Source organism: Natrix helvetica (assembly GCF_964273705.1).
Source record: "Natrix helvetica genome assembly, chromosome: 4".
Taxonomy (NCBI): Eukaryota; Metazoa; Chordata; class Lepidosauria; order Squamata; family Natricidae; genus Natrix; species Natrix helvetica.
In genome coordinates, this window is record NC_138550.1 from 75,664,756 (window position 1) to 75,678,995 (window position 14,240).

General features: G+C 37.3%; 1 protein-coding gene across 2 annotated transcripts in view; it reads right to left on the minus strand.

The window, feature by feature from the left end:
• Positions 1-1,270: 1,270 nt before the first annotated feature.
• Positions 1,271-14,240, minus strand: part of ADCY2 (adenylate cyclase 2) — a 164,175-nt gene continuing 151,205 nt past the window's right edge. For both annotated transcript variants that reach the window (XM_081951530.1, XM_081951529.1), the window contains exons 21-25: positions 11,987-12,133; positions 8,352-8,459; positions 6,536-6,650; positions 2,829-2,953; positions 1,271-2,062 (exon numbers count right to left, since the gene is read on the minus strand). In XM_081951530.1, coding sequence (XP_081807656.1) covers positions 1,910-2,062; positions 2,829-2,953; positions 6,536-6,650; positions 8,352-8,459; positions 11,987-12,133 — 648 coding nt within the window. In that variant the 3' untranslated portion in view covers positions 1,271-1,909. The remainder of the gene's footprint in view (positions 2,063-2,828; positions 2,954-6,535; positions 6,651-8,351; positions 8,460-11,986; positions 12,134-14,240) is intronic.

A 14,240-nucleotide genomic window follows, 5' to 3' on the forward strand; every position in this document is an offset into this window, starting at 1 on the left:
GAGCTGTTACTGATACCTGCATGCAAACAGATTAATAGGAGCCTCATCAAATGTGTCTCATTAGTAGCTGTTAATAAAAGGCACTGACAAGAAAGAATCATGTAACCGATCTTTTGGTATTTATCCATTCCTTGAAGGAATTTATCCTAGGACACAGCGCTACTTGACAATTTTTCATTTCAGATCACGCACCATACTATATAGAGATAACTGCTGCAAAGATAAGGGTGAAAAGGTAACAACACTGCCTGATGAAACTGCACAAGTGCAAGCAAAACAGGATTTTATGATTGAGAAATGTCATTATTCTGCCAGATTTCTGCTTCCAGCATCTAATAGTAAAAGCAGATTAAATTATGGCAAAATGGTAAATAGATTTCATTACCCTGCGTTAAGTTATTCAGCTTTCAAAGCTGATTTTTCCCCCCTAGGGGTGGGTTTTGTAGATGTTGTACAATATTTGAGCAACTTTCTGAGAAAGCAAACTGATGTTTATCACTAAAGAACAGTGTCTGCAGCCCCCTTTAGGCAAACCCAAAATGATGAAATATGTACAATGATGTCATCACATAGTAAATATTAGAATTATATATTTGTGTCCCACTATCTGAAACAAGTCCATAACTTCTAGATTTTACATGATGACACTTTTTGTCATTTCATTTTTCTTATGGTGAAATTTTTACCAGGAATTGAATGGCATCTTTTGTTTATGTATTATAGTACACTATGTAGTATTATAAATTATTGTAGCGCATTGTCTTCCATGTTCTTTGATTCTTTTTAGATTATTATTTATAGCAATAGTTTTGGATAAAATATACTTTCAGCATTTGCCTATCTAGGATAAATAAGCTATTAAAAGCTTGGCATTAATTCAGACTTCCTCTTTGCAGGTTCAGCTTTTTCTTTTTATGATGACTAGTGGGATCTTAATGATGAGTAGGTAAACTGTTACAGTAATTGCTCTACTTTCTATATCCACAACAAGGCTAGGGAGAAGTTACTGACTGCCTCTCATTTTTCATACTTTTAATGGCAACATTGTGTTAAGTAGCACTAAGGGGAATTCATACATACAAAACGGCTATAAAATAAAATAAATATATACATTATTACTTTGTTAATTTTTATCCCTTGCTTCTATGGCTTTATCACCTTTGAAGATATTTAAATCATATATTTCTGGCAGAAGAGTTTGGGTTTTTGTCTTTGTGTCAGAAAGCTCACCGATGACACATAACAGGTATAATAAACGCACAATTGCAAATAAAGTACATAGAAACCTTTAATGAGTTTATATTACAAAAGACAAGGGCATCAAAACACATTTTATACAAAACTGGTCCTGCTTGTCTATGAATTCCTCTGGGGAAACTATCAAGCCTGAAGCTCTATTTTATGTTGTTGGCTGTGAGACACAACTAGTGAACACACCCAAGTTGTAATGATGAAGGGATAGAATTATATAATTCAGGATTAGAGGATGTTACATGGAGCTACCATATTTTTCACGATGTTTCATGCAGCTCTAATTTTATTGCCATCAAGTGCTTTTCTGTATTTTTTTTAATTATTGTCTTCATAGCCTCCTTCTGCATCAGGCCATTAATTTTTCCAACTCTGTTTATTTCCCTTGATTTTTCACCACTGGAGAGTCAAGAATATAAATCAAGCTGTCATTATCTCAGTGCACTGCACTCGCTTTGGCCAGTTCTGGAATCTGACAACTACCGAGGTCTCTTGGTGGTGAATGGTGGGACGAGACTGTAGACGCTACTACAGCAACATTTCTATACACCAGAAAAATACACACATGTTGTTCATGGTGTGGGCTAGAGGAGATTTAAGAAAAAAGTGTGGGGTGCTTTTTCTCTAAAAATATGAGACTGTCTACCCTTGATATATTTCATGATGCCACGTTCCCTTGGGAAAGGGACTTAGTCATTTCAGTATGTACAAAGTAGGTCTGAAGCTCTCCTTTTCCTTTGACGTTAATGATACCTCGGCAGGTGCAAATGTACCCCAATGTTTGTAAGATGTTACTGGTTTCTTCCGTGACCTGCAAAAAATTATTTAAATAAACACATTCAGAACACACACTTTAAAGAAAGTCTATCTTTTTCTTCTCTTCTATGCCATGAATTATTTGCTGTGAATATAGATCAACAGACATAATTATGGGGAAGGTTTTAAATATAACTTTGCCAATTTTAAAGATGAGAATCTCATTCAGAGTCTTTCCTGATTATCTTAACAGACAAATATATGAACAAAACATATTGGGACATATTAGCAGTTTGTAATATTTAGAAATCCAATGAAATCAATGGGATTTCACTTGGCTAAACCTGGAACACAATGAGTTTGGTGGGTGGGTTGTAAGTAGGACTCACAATTTACTGCAGGATCATTTAAGATAATGCTAATATTCTGAGGTGGATAAAGTTTTTTTTAATTGTATTAACTTTTATAAAAATTAAAAGCAAATTTTAAGTTAACAATTCCAATGAAATTAGTGGTATATTTTTGTTTGTTTAGTTGGGTTTCTTCTTGTACATAGGAAGGATGAAGAGAAAAAAGGATGAGCAGAAATGAAGACAGACAGGTGTTCTTTATTTGTAAAACATGTGCAGAAAACTTTTTTGGTAGGTGTTGCTATTTTTCTCCTTTATAAATTAACTTATGAAATGCTACCTCTTTCAAATGATTAACAATATAGACATTCTAACTCCCTGATCCCCTGCTTTGAATCTCCTGTCCCTAAAAGAACAGAATCAGATTCCACACAAGATATGTTGGCTATTATCAAGAATAAAAAAAATAACCTGTATTTTATCTAAAATGCCAGTACTATCCATCCTGCTGGCCACATTCACAGTGTTGCCCCAGATGTCGTATTGTGGTTTCTGAGCTCCAATGACTCCAGCAATTACAGGCCCATGATTGATACCTGTAAAAAGAAATTTTAATTTATTTTGCCCTCTATTGTTATTTATTTAAAAAAGCATAGATGCAAATAAAAGTTGCAAATCAAAATATTTCAACTTGACTATTTTGCTCAAACAGTTGTCAAAAACATTGGGGTATTTTTCTATAAAACTAAAAACAAGACATTCTCAATGTAACTCAGCTTATATAATCATTGATAGTGTGTGATCCATATTCTAAAATTCAGATCTCCCTCTCTAAGATAAAAAGCACGGGGAAGGTACCTCTGAACTTAAGAAGCAAACGAGAAGGAGGGAGGGAGGGAGCACCACCAAGGTAGTGCATCTATGCCAATTGTTTTGCATTCAGTTAAGGTTATTGTTGCCCTCACATCCCCTTGGAGAAAACCAGAAAATTGCTGAAGGATGACTGCATAAAGGAAATTTTTGTTGGAGACAATATATCTTTCTTACATGTCTATTTGTTCTTCTTTATCGCAGACACTGATTAATGTAATAGATAACTAAACACAACAGTTGCTCAAGTTAAAAAAAGAAACATGAAGCTATTGAAAAAATGGGCCCTAAGCCAAGAGAGATTCATAATTTACAGTGTTATTTACAGACAAATAATAGACTGCTGGCTAAGACAATCAAGGAGAAATTATTTAGCTGTTAATTCTAGATGAACTCTACAAACACTAATAAAAAAACACATGCACATTAAATTAATGTCACCCAAAGCATTTTATTTATTTATTTATTTCCTGTCTTCATTATTTTGATAAATAAGGTAGTAACCTACCTAGTGCTCCTTTCTATTTTCCCCAAATCAAGGTAGCAAATGCACCTAATATTCCTGCTTCTCCCCCCCCCCCCCCAACAACCCTGTGAGATGAATTTGGCTGAGAAGGAGTGACTGGCCTAAAGTTACCTAGCTTTGGGCTAGTCTTCATGCCTAAGTGGGACCCTAGAACCCACAGTCTCTTGCTTTCTAGCATAGTTGCCTTAACCACTACTCAGGAAAAGCTTTATTAAGGAGAGGGGTCAATTGCCATGTATAAATCACAGCACAGCACAGCACAATTGATCCCAGCTATGTTGGGATAGATTCTATTAGCAGATGGAAATTTCCTTGAATCTGTCCTCTAAGTCTGATATGAATATGATATCAAAACAGGACGTGCGGTCAGGGGAGCAGGGGAGGCAGAGCCTCACCTCTCATCATGAAATAATAATATATAATAATAATATCCATGAGGGAGTTTCATATATATAAGAGGAAGAGAAGCGCACGCGGGGCGGTGCCAGCTGGGCAACCGGCGGAGGCAGGAGGGTTCTCGGAAGCGGCAATAACCTTCCTGCCTCCGCTGTACTTTGCGTGCTCCTCGCGACTGCAATAGACATCCAGAAGTGGCAGGGGCTTGATGACATCGCCGCAGCTGCCATGCGCGGACGGAGGTAGCCAGAGTGGCTCGGAGGCAGTCCGGCGGATGAGCGACCGAGGATCAGGCTGCCTGATCCTCCATCACTCGCTTGCTCGCTCTTTCGTTCACCCGGACCCCTCGGCGCCATTCTGGTTACCTCCGTCCGGCCGTGCCCAGCAGAAACATCGGCGACGTCATCAAGAAGAAGTGGCTTGGAGGTGAAGTGCTTTTCTGTGCATCTGGCGTTTAGGTAGATAGCCGGATCTCCTAAACGCCAGACGCACAGAAAAGCACTGAAAAGCAGCTGCTGTTGGGGATCGCGGAGCACGAGCTGGCGGAGCGCGCTCAGGAAGGCGGGGAATGGGATCATGTGTGCTGGAGGATGAGGCAGCCTCAGCCTCCAGCACACGTGGTCCCATTCCCCGCCTTCCTGATGACGTCACCAGCCTCACCAGCCATAAGCCTCACTGCATGTCACTGCAAAACACAGTAGCGTGAAAGGTCTGTAGACCTACATTCAGTATTTCCTCCAAATAACAAGCTGATTTACAACTATATTCAGCTGGTTCCCTAACTCCACTTTAATACTACTTCCATAACACTGTTCCTGTGCCAGAGACCAAGACTGTTCCTATTTACAGACCAAGGCCACCAGCAATTAAGGAAAATATCTACATATATTGCAATGGCTCACAGTCCACAACCTTCATCCAGGGCTACCAATAAAAGTTTATCAAAATTCATGGTCATAAAACTATGATTTTTAAGTTGCATGTACTTTTCTTCTAACAAAATTATAAATAAAAATAACAAAGTGGGGCAAGGAGAAGAACTGAATACAGTAACTTTCCATTCAGTGATACTTAAAGAATGCAATGAACACAGATTAGATGTAGCTTATATCAATACTTTCCCAGTGGATCCTAGCAAAAAGAGGTGAAAAACGCTGCACATGTCCTGGAATAGGATCCTCAGTATTCAGGAAAAGAATTAGAAATCACTGGATATCCTACATAAACACAAAACTGGGAATATTTTTCTGGATGGAAAGGATGAAACTAATGCACAAAATACTGTACATATGAAGAGGACGAAATATTGTTCAATCTGTGACTATCAATTCATTGCCAAGATTTTGACACTAGGGGATGCTGTAAGCTAAGATGATTGTAATCTATGGGCTAGGTAAAATAACCCAATATTGAGTGGGAATACAAAAAGCATATTTTGTTAAATTAAATACTTTTTATATTTATATTTATACACACACACAGGATGCTTTTTAACTTTACATTGTATTCAAAAACGTCTTGTGTTCCTAAAAGGTGCTGAAAATTCCAATAACCTTCGGTCAGGCAGAAATGTAATATTTTTTCTTTTGATTCCACAAACTCTGAATATTTTAGAAAAAGAAAATATTTTATCTATTTATTTATGGGTTGAATTTTAACAAAAGGATAATGAAAAGGGTACTTTTATTTTTAGCTATGTTTTATGGATCGTTGTAGCCCTTAGATTCATTATATGAGATAGTAGCCATGGAATTCCTGACAATAAATAAATAAAATAAAATAAGACAGTCTGGTATAACTCACATATTCAGATTTAAAAAGGCTAAAGATTTCTTAATTTTTTAAAAAGGTATAACAGCACAGGGGAAATGCAACCTTCTCAAAATCTCTTTTTCTCTTCCTCACAAAGACCTTGATGGACTTACTCTACCTACTGTATTCTTATTTCATTATTTAAAAAGTGTTTCCTCCATAATGTATATAAGGTCATTTTTCTTCTTTTTTTCATCATCCTTTTTTTTCTTAGTGGCATGGTATTTTCTGAAATTGCTAAGGATCATCATATAATCACAACCAAACCTCGAGAAAATGGTAACAACATTCCTTCTCTACTGATAGAAAATCTGCTTCATATTCTTACCATGGACTGAATTCGTGTTAAGCTTCTGGGTTTCTTTTTGTTCATTGTCATTTTGTTCATTTTGTGCTATGACTTTATCCCTTTATCTTTAACAACTGAGAATGTGGGACATAAAACAGATTTGTCCTTTTTTATAGACATGTGAGTTATTGATATAACTAAGTTAAAAAAACCCATTAATTTGCAACACAGAGTGAAACATTACAAGTTTCTGCTATGAGACAAGTTGTGATACTCTTCACTTACCTACTCGAAGTTTGAAATCATTAAAGGAATGCTTGTTTATTACATCCAGTTTTGCTCCAAGGGCAAATGCAAACTCTACCATAGTCCCAATATGCATATATTGTCGCTCAGGCTCCTGAATGCAAACACAGATCACAATAAGGCAAGTGAAATAAATCAACACATGTCACCAAACTTGCTTTCTATGCAAATCCATATGAAAACATTCTGGGAAGAAATGCTTCAATTTTAGGGCTACATGAACATTCATTAATAATATCAGTATCAATAATTAATTAAGGGGACTTCTTAGAAAATGTGCCAAACTTTAGCTGCACATTATTCATTGCAGTCTCTGAGAAAGCATAAAACCATTTGTTGTTATGTTTGCTGCAACCTATGGGACATCAACATGCATGACGTTAGGGATAAATCTCGTATTCTTCAAATCCTGAACACACTACTTTCTTCCTGCAGATAAGAAATTTCCCAGGGCTGTATCTAGATATTTCTGAGCTCCTGTTATGAGACCATCTGCCAGTTTCCCATAGGTAAGACCTTTCCCAATTTCCTTGCATAAGCATTTGCCGCTTACTGATCTCAACGCTCATCATTCCACTCTCTGTCAGTGGTCTGCTGCATAAAGTAGCACAGGGAGAATATATATTAAAGAGGTTAGTGCCTGTTGTTAAGGCTAACACAATGGGAATCTCAGTTTGGGGCCCAAGCTGTGAAATATTGGAATCTGCCCTTTACTGCAAAATTCAAATTAAAATGAAGGAAACAATCCCTTGGGTTCCTGTATCTGTTTTACTAAGAAGAGTCCAGCTGTCTTGGACTACGTCTCATCATGAATGAACACTAGGGCATGTGTCTGTTTTATGAGCTGCAGTGATTAAACAGCAAAGTAGGATGGGGCTATTTCTGTGTATTTTGAAGACACAGCAAAGTTCTTTGAACGTATCCTACTTGCAAAAGATGTAAGAATTGAAATCCCTCTGAATTTCATTGGAAAGGTAGAGCAGGAAGATAAATAAAGTTTGATTTGTACAATTTCAAATTAAATATAGATATAAACACTGAAATGTTAGGTATTATAAATACAATATTTTCCACCTGATATTTTGAAGTCTCTCAGAAGCATACTCTATTCTACTGACAGTGACAGTAACTTTTCCATTAAACTGGCAAATTGTTGTTTTGGGATGAAAAGTGAGCATTTTAGGTGTCAGTAATTGTTTTGTATTTCATATGTGACAACAGTAATTCTAAACAATAAATATTGGAGGAGGAGTCTCTATTTGAAGGAAGGGGTGAATCACGTAGCACAATGTGGATCAATTTTTGCATTTAACACCATAACTTTAAATGTAGGAGCAGAGAGTTGCAGAGAAGGAATATAATAGTGGGGAAGCAATTGACTTTTTCTTTACAATGATTCTCCCCACAAATGCTGCTTGTTGTTGGGCTTCAGATGGAGCCACTCTGATGGGGAAAGAAAAATTTGACACACTTTCTCTGATTCTAACACATCCTTTCATTCTTGGTGAATAGAAGCTTTTTACTACATTTGCCAAGATGACAGTTCCATGCTGTGACCCTAATTCAAGAGCGGCAAGGGGCAAACAAATTACTCTGAGTTTACAGTAGGACTTTCTCAGATTTATTTTTCAATCTGAAATGACTGAAAATACACCTGTGAATACTCCAAATAAGCATGGAGCATTATTCAGAAAAGCTTCATTAGGATCAGGATGACTAAATTTCTGCAGCATATCCCAAACTCTGCCTTTTTGACTAATGATCTATTTAAATTCTATATAAAATTAATGTATACCAGACTGTGTTCTTGACTGGGCATTGCACTTAGTCCTGTGGCGGCCATATATGTGCTTCCAATTGTCTTGATTTTTTCAACTCCACTAAACTTGGGTTTCGATAACAGCTGTGAAGAAACAGATGTCTGATTACAAAACAATCACATATTAGCTTTGTTAATGCACACTTTCTATATTTGTCACGAGATACTTCTTTAAAAAAAGCCCAAGTCCAGAAGAACTATCACCATTTTTTAGGGTAGTCTAGATCAGCGGTTCTCAACCTGTGGGTCTCAACCCCTTTGGGGGTCGAACTACCCTTTTGCAGGGGTCACCTAAGACCATTGGAAAACACGTATTTTCGATGGTCTTAGAAACCAAGACACCTGCGTGCCACTGTTTGGAGCCAGGGGAGCAGCGGCATCGGCGGGCGCTGCCTTGTGAAAGGGAGGGGCTACCAGACAGGAATGCCAATGCAAGGACAGCCGACGCCCAGCCAATTGCGACACGAGAGGCATCGGTGGGCGGATCAGACGGCAACTCTTGATGTGGGGACGGGAGCGCCAGCGAGGCAGAACCCTGAGAGATGGCCGGGTTCGGTCTCTCAGTGGCAAGGGGAGGGGATGCCGGAAAGAAGGTGCCGAGAACTGAGGCGGGAAGGATGGCAACAATGTCCCTTCAGTCCGCAGCCTCCTCCTCCTCGGAGACTCAGAAGTTCATGCGGGCGCTCTGCAGCAGCTGGCTCCAGATGTTCAGGTTTTCCCTTTTCTGTAAAAACTTCCATCCATTCACAAGGAGACCCGCCTTTGTTTCCTTCCCACAATATCTATGAATAAACGAGTGGTTGGGAAACTTGGGAGCAAGAGGATTCCAGGAGTTATGGGGTGGAGGGGAGAAAAGGTAGCTGTCACAAAACATCTTCAGCAGCTGCTTTGAAAAAAAATAAAGCGCTACATCTTTTTAGTTTTAAGTTTTAAGCTTCCATGCTTAGAATAGAATGGAATAGGAAAATGGAATGGAATGGGAATAGGAATGAAATAAGAATAGGGTGGAATACAATAGGAATAGAATAGGAATAGAATGAAATTGAAATATTTATTGGTGAAGTGTGATAAGACACACAAGGAAGGTCTCCAGTACACCAACTCACAGTGTACATATAAACAGCAAGTAATAGGTCATAGGTCATAATAATAGTTACAATCATTAGTTACAAACAGCAATTGATAAATCATAAAGAACCAATAGGGCAAGATGAAAAATAGGAGGGGATATCCAACCTAGTACTATATTTCTCTTTGACCCATTTTTTTTAACTGTCTTTCTTCTCCGTTTTATTTTTATTTTGTTACCAACTGAAATGTTTCATGGACTTTTTGTAACAAGGTTAGAGGTTATATTATATATATTATTTTCATTAGCAAACCATTTCACAATATATAATTACATATTGTTTTTTGATTAATCACTATGCTTTAATTATGTTCAATTTGCAAGAATAAAAATACATTCTGCATATCAGATATTTACATTACGATTCATAACAGTAGCAAAATTACAGTTATGAAGTAGCAACGAAAATAATTTTATGGTTTGGGGTCACCACAACATGAGGAACTGTATTAAAGGGTCGCGGCATTGGGAAGGATGAGAACCACTGGTCTAGATAGAACAGTAGTAATCTCTTTAAATGTATCTGCCCATGTTATAAATAATATAGAAACTTGATGTTAAGGCACAATGCATATGCAGGTGAGATGCTTTCCCCAACATATCTCCATATTCCAGTATTTTTATCCCAGGTCAGCTGACTGGATCAGCTGACCTTGTTGAAGGAAACAACTTAGTTGTACCAATCCATAGCCCCGAGTGCAGACTGGATGGCAACATTAAAGCTGTACGGTCATAGGAAAATCTGCTGATGTTGCTAAACTCTTCATCCTTTGAAACTAAGCTTGTGAGTCTGTCAACCAAAACTTTTTGTAAGAAGGGGGGTTTGGTTTACTGTCCCCAAGATTTCATACTCATTGTAACTCATGCTTAGGTTTTCATTTACATTTCATCCTTTCTCTGCTGTCATCATGGCAGCATAGATGGAAATTTCTTCTCTGCTCATTTTATTTCATATCAAAAACTATGTAAAATAAGGTGGGCTGAGACAGAATGACTGAGCCGTAGTCAACTGGCCAATTCCTTTATTGAATGACAAGTTGGAACTATTGTGTCCCCAATTTAACTCCCAAATTTTGACTACTACATTACACTGGCTCTTGGTTTGCTGTACTTAAATATAAACAGAATATTTAATGTAGCCCTGAAAAATATACATATGGAACTGTTAATTCAAACAGTATTTTCTCTTGTTTCCATATGCTCACAAAAATGTAAACACAACAAGCTGTTTTATGTGTACAATTACATTCCTCCAGGTTCAGTGTCTTTGCCAGGTTTGAAGCATCACATGTTTAAACATAAAGCTATTGTGCTGAGTTTCCTAAACATATTACTTTAAATAGTTTTATACACTGGCCATAAAAGTGCTAAACTATCATCATAATAATGGGAAAATAATAGTCAAATCCAAACAATCACAGAAGAAAAATATGTAAAACTGGTTAAAGAACAACATTTGAGATTCAGGAACACTTTCACAGCAAATCGCATAATTATAATGTCTATGTGTTAATCAAAATAGTTTGGCAACTACTCTTGCAGCTGCTAAAGCAGCGAGAGATAGCTCAATGACTTTTTTTGCCCCAGCTTCAAAGTTCTGCTTGCTGTTGACATGACTAATGTTCACTGTCTTCAATAACAGCTAAATTAATAACTGTTCTGCTTATTCTCATAGACTGTACCTTCCCAGATTAGTCCATTCAATGATTTTCTATACTTAAAACATTTTTAATTAAGAAAATGAACAACCCAAAGCTTGTTTTTGAAGGAGAATATGCCATAACGTCCATAACATACTAGATAATGTTTTGCCCAAAGGAGAGAATTGGAGGACATCACTTGTACAGACCAATTTCACTAAGAAATTGGAATGAGATAGAGGTGATTCCCCTGTATCTCATAGGACTCTTCTAGAGCAGGCTTGGCCACATGCCCAAGCGACTTCGAAACTGGTTTGTTCTCTTTTTTCTGTACATTTCTGTACAAAATATGTAAAAATAGGGAAAAGAATCTGTCACACAATTAAATAACAACTCCTTTTGGCCACAGTCAATTTTATCCTTCTTTAATTCTTGTCCCCCAGGATCTTAAAGGGGTATTCACAGAACTCTCTCCATCAATCTTCTCTACAGCAAGAATCCCATGAACTTAGTTGACAGTGTGATTTGAAGTTAAAGTTAGGCAGTTTCAGATTATGGCCAACACTGTTTAGATTGGACAACCATTTGTCTGGTTTTCTGTTAGAGCAGGGACTGGACTAGAAGACCTCCAAGGTCCCTTCCAACTCTGTTATTCTGTAGATTCTAAGCAAACAATCTCTGCCAAAAGGTTGAACAAATGTAGTGTTTCAAAATATATTTCTTGGACAGAATTAATTGACTTAATGGGGTTAAGGGCATTCCTGTCTTGGAAAGTGGCTAAGAAGTCTTTCTTTCAGCATAAGTTCTGGCTCATATTTTAATTGAATGAACAATACACTTACATCATCAAAGTCAGCAATGATCTCATTTAGAAGCCTGAGACATTCTAAACCTTCTTTGTTAACATCAGATTCTGTATAAAATTCTTTGAAGTCTGGAATGGAGGCAAACATGACACAGACGCAGTCATACGACTGATGGTATAAATCCTGTTGTTGAGAGACGAATAAGAGAAATGTTATCCATGTTCTCAACAGAAGTCATACATAAAATAATAGTAAAAAAAGAGGAAAAAGTACTAATGATTTTTACAAAATTATGCAAAGATAAACTTATATCAATTTTGCATTGCTTCTTGCTTTAGTTTCATCAAAAACCATTTATTAAATTAAAAGTATTAATTAATTTGATTAAACTATTAAATTAAAATTCATTTGTATGACAAGTATCCTTAACTACAGCAAACTATGTTGGTCATCACCAAAAGTATTTGATACACATTTAAGCATTTCTGCGATACACTTCTCAAATAGTCAATTTGATGTAGTGGTGAATGTGCAGGCCTAGAAACCAAGAGGCTCCGAGTTCTAGTTCTGTCTTAGGCATGAACGCCGTCTGGGTGACTTCAGGTCAGTCACTTCTCAGCTCTCTCACCACATTGTTGTTGTTAGGAAAATAGGAATCAGGAATAGTAGGTATATTTGCCACCATGAGTTGACTAATCTCTTTTAAAAGGTCTTAATAATTAATAGGCATAATTCATGTAAGTCTGTGATATGCAAGATGTAGCAATTGTTGCAGATCCTGCTATCTTAATTGGAGATTGAGAAAGTTATATTATTTGGAAGAGTGAGAGTCCTAACGCTGCTTTCTTTCTTCTTTTTAATTAGATTGGAAATGTATGCAAAGATTCTTGCCAAAGGAAGTCAAAATTATTTACCATCAAAGCATTGTTCAGCATTTCCAGCAGAGAACACTGAAAAGAAACCCCAGTGCAAAACCATTTACATATGCAGTCCCCATACAGCTGTGCTTCCATATGCAGTTTAATGGGCGGGGGGGGGGGGGGGGAGCCAATGCATCTTAGGATTTTCTGTGTGCATATATATAATTGCCTTTTCCAGTGATATGGCCTAGTGCAAGTAAATTGCTGATTGTCTGTTACTGTTGTGCAGGCTGCAACAGATCAATAAGACAGATATTGTCTCATGAGACTGTGCCTTAATTCAGAATTCCTTCAAACTAGATAAACATATGGTGATATTACATTAGCATGCTTGATAAGAGATCTTTCTAAGCAGCAAGTGAACACTTGGAGTGAAGAAATTTCAGCTGTAAATCATAGAAATATGCAATGTATTTTGAAAGAACATTTCTCAAAATACATTGTCAAGAGCATCTCACCCTAAAGAGTTAATGCATCCCTGTTCTTTGGAAAGCTCCAAGTAATTGCTTTGAAGACTTTTCCTAGTTTTCTGTGCCCGTGTGCATATGCAAGAGGAAAACTTGTTCCAGAGTTGCTAGAAAAATTAAGCAATCATGCACCCAAAAGAACACAGAGAAAACTGCCTCTGAAATAGCTGAGTCTGGCCTTGCAGAGTCTGCAGCTACTTTAACACTTCAAGGAAGGGAACTTTGCCCTTGTTTACATGCTAGGACAATTGTCCCTTTCGAAGGCTTCGAAAACCCTAGTAAACAAATACTGGATCACTGGAAATTATATAAATAGAACTAAATGTCATGGCCGGGGAAGAGAAAACTGACTGCTTGTAATACCTAGGTTTCAGATGGAAATGAAAACAGGTAGCTGGGAGAGAATTACTTCCTACGCAAAGCAGGTCATCCTCATAGGCTATAGAAATCCCCAGTGTAACAATGTTGGTAATATTTTAAATTTCGGAGGGGAAAACAAAGATTTTATCATTTTAGAAAATGCTAAAGCAGAAAAGAAATTATATTGAAATGTTATATCTTGGAAGGATTTTGCTTTGGGAAAACTGTCAGCAGATGGATGCTTGCTAATGGACTAAAATAGTATTTTTTAAAAATGTCTTCAAGTCAGATTTTTTTTTTTACTTCTGATGACTTGCTTGGTTCCTGCAGTTTTCCTCGCAAGATTTTAGAAATGGTTTGCATTACTTCCTTCATGTGGCTGAGGGAAAGTGACTGTCTCAAAGCCCTCCTTAGCTTTGTGCCTAAGCTAGGACTAGAACTCATAATCTCCTAGTTTCTAGACTGGTGCTTTACTCACCACGCCAAACTGGCTCTGGTTTTATGCCTTTGAGTTGGTTTTCTGACTCTGGAAGACCCCCTGGA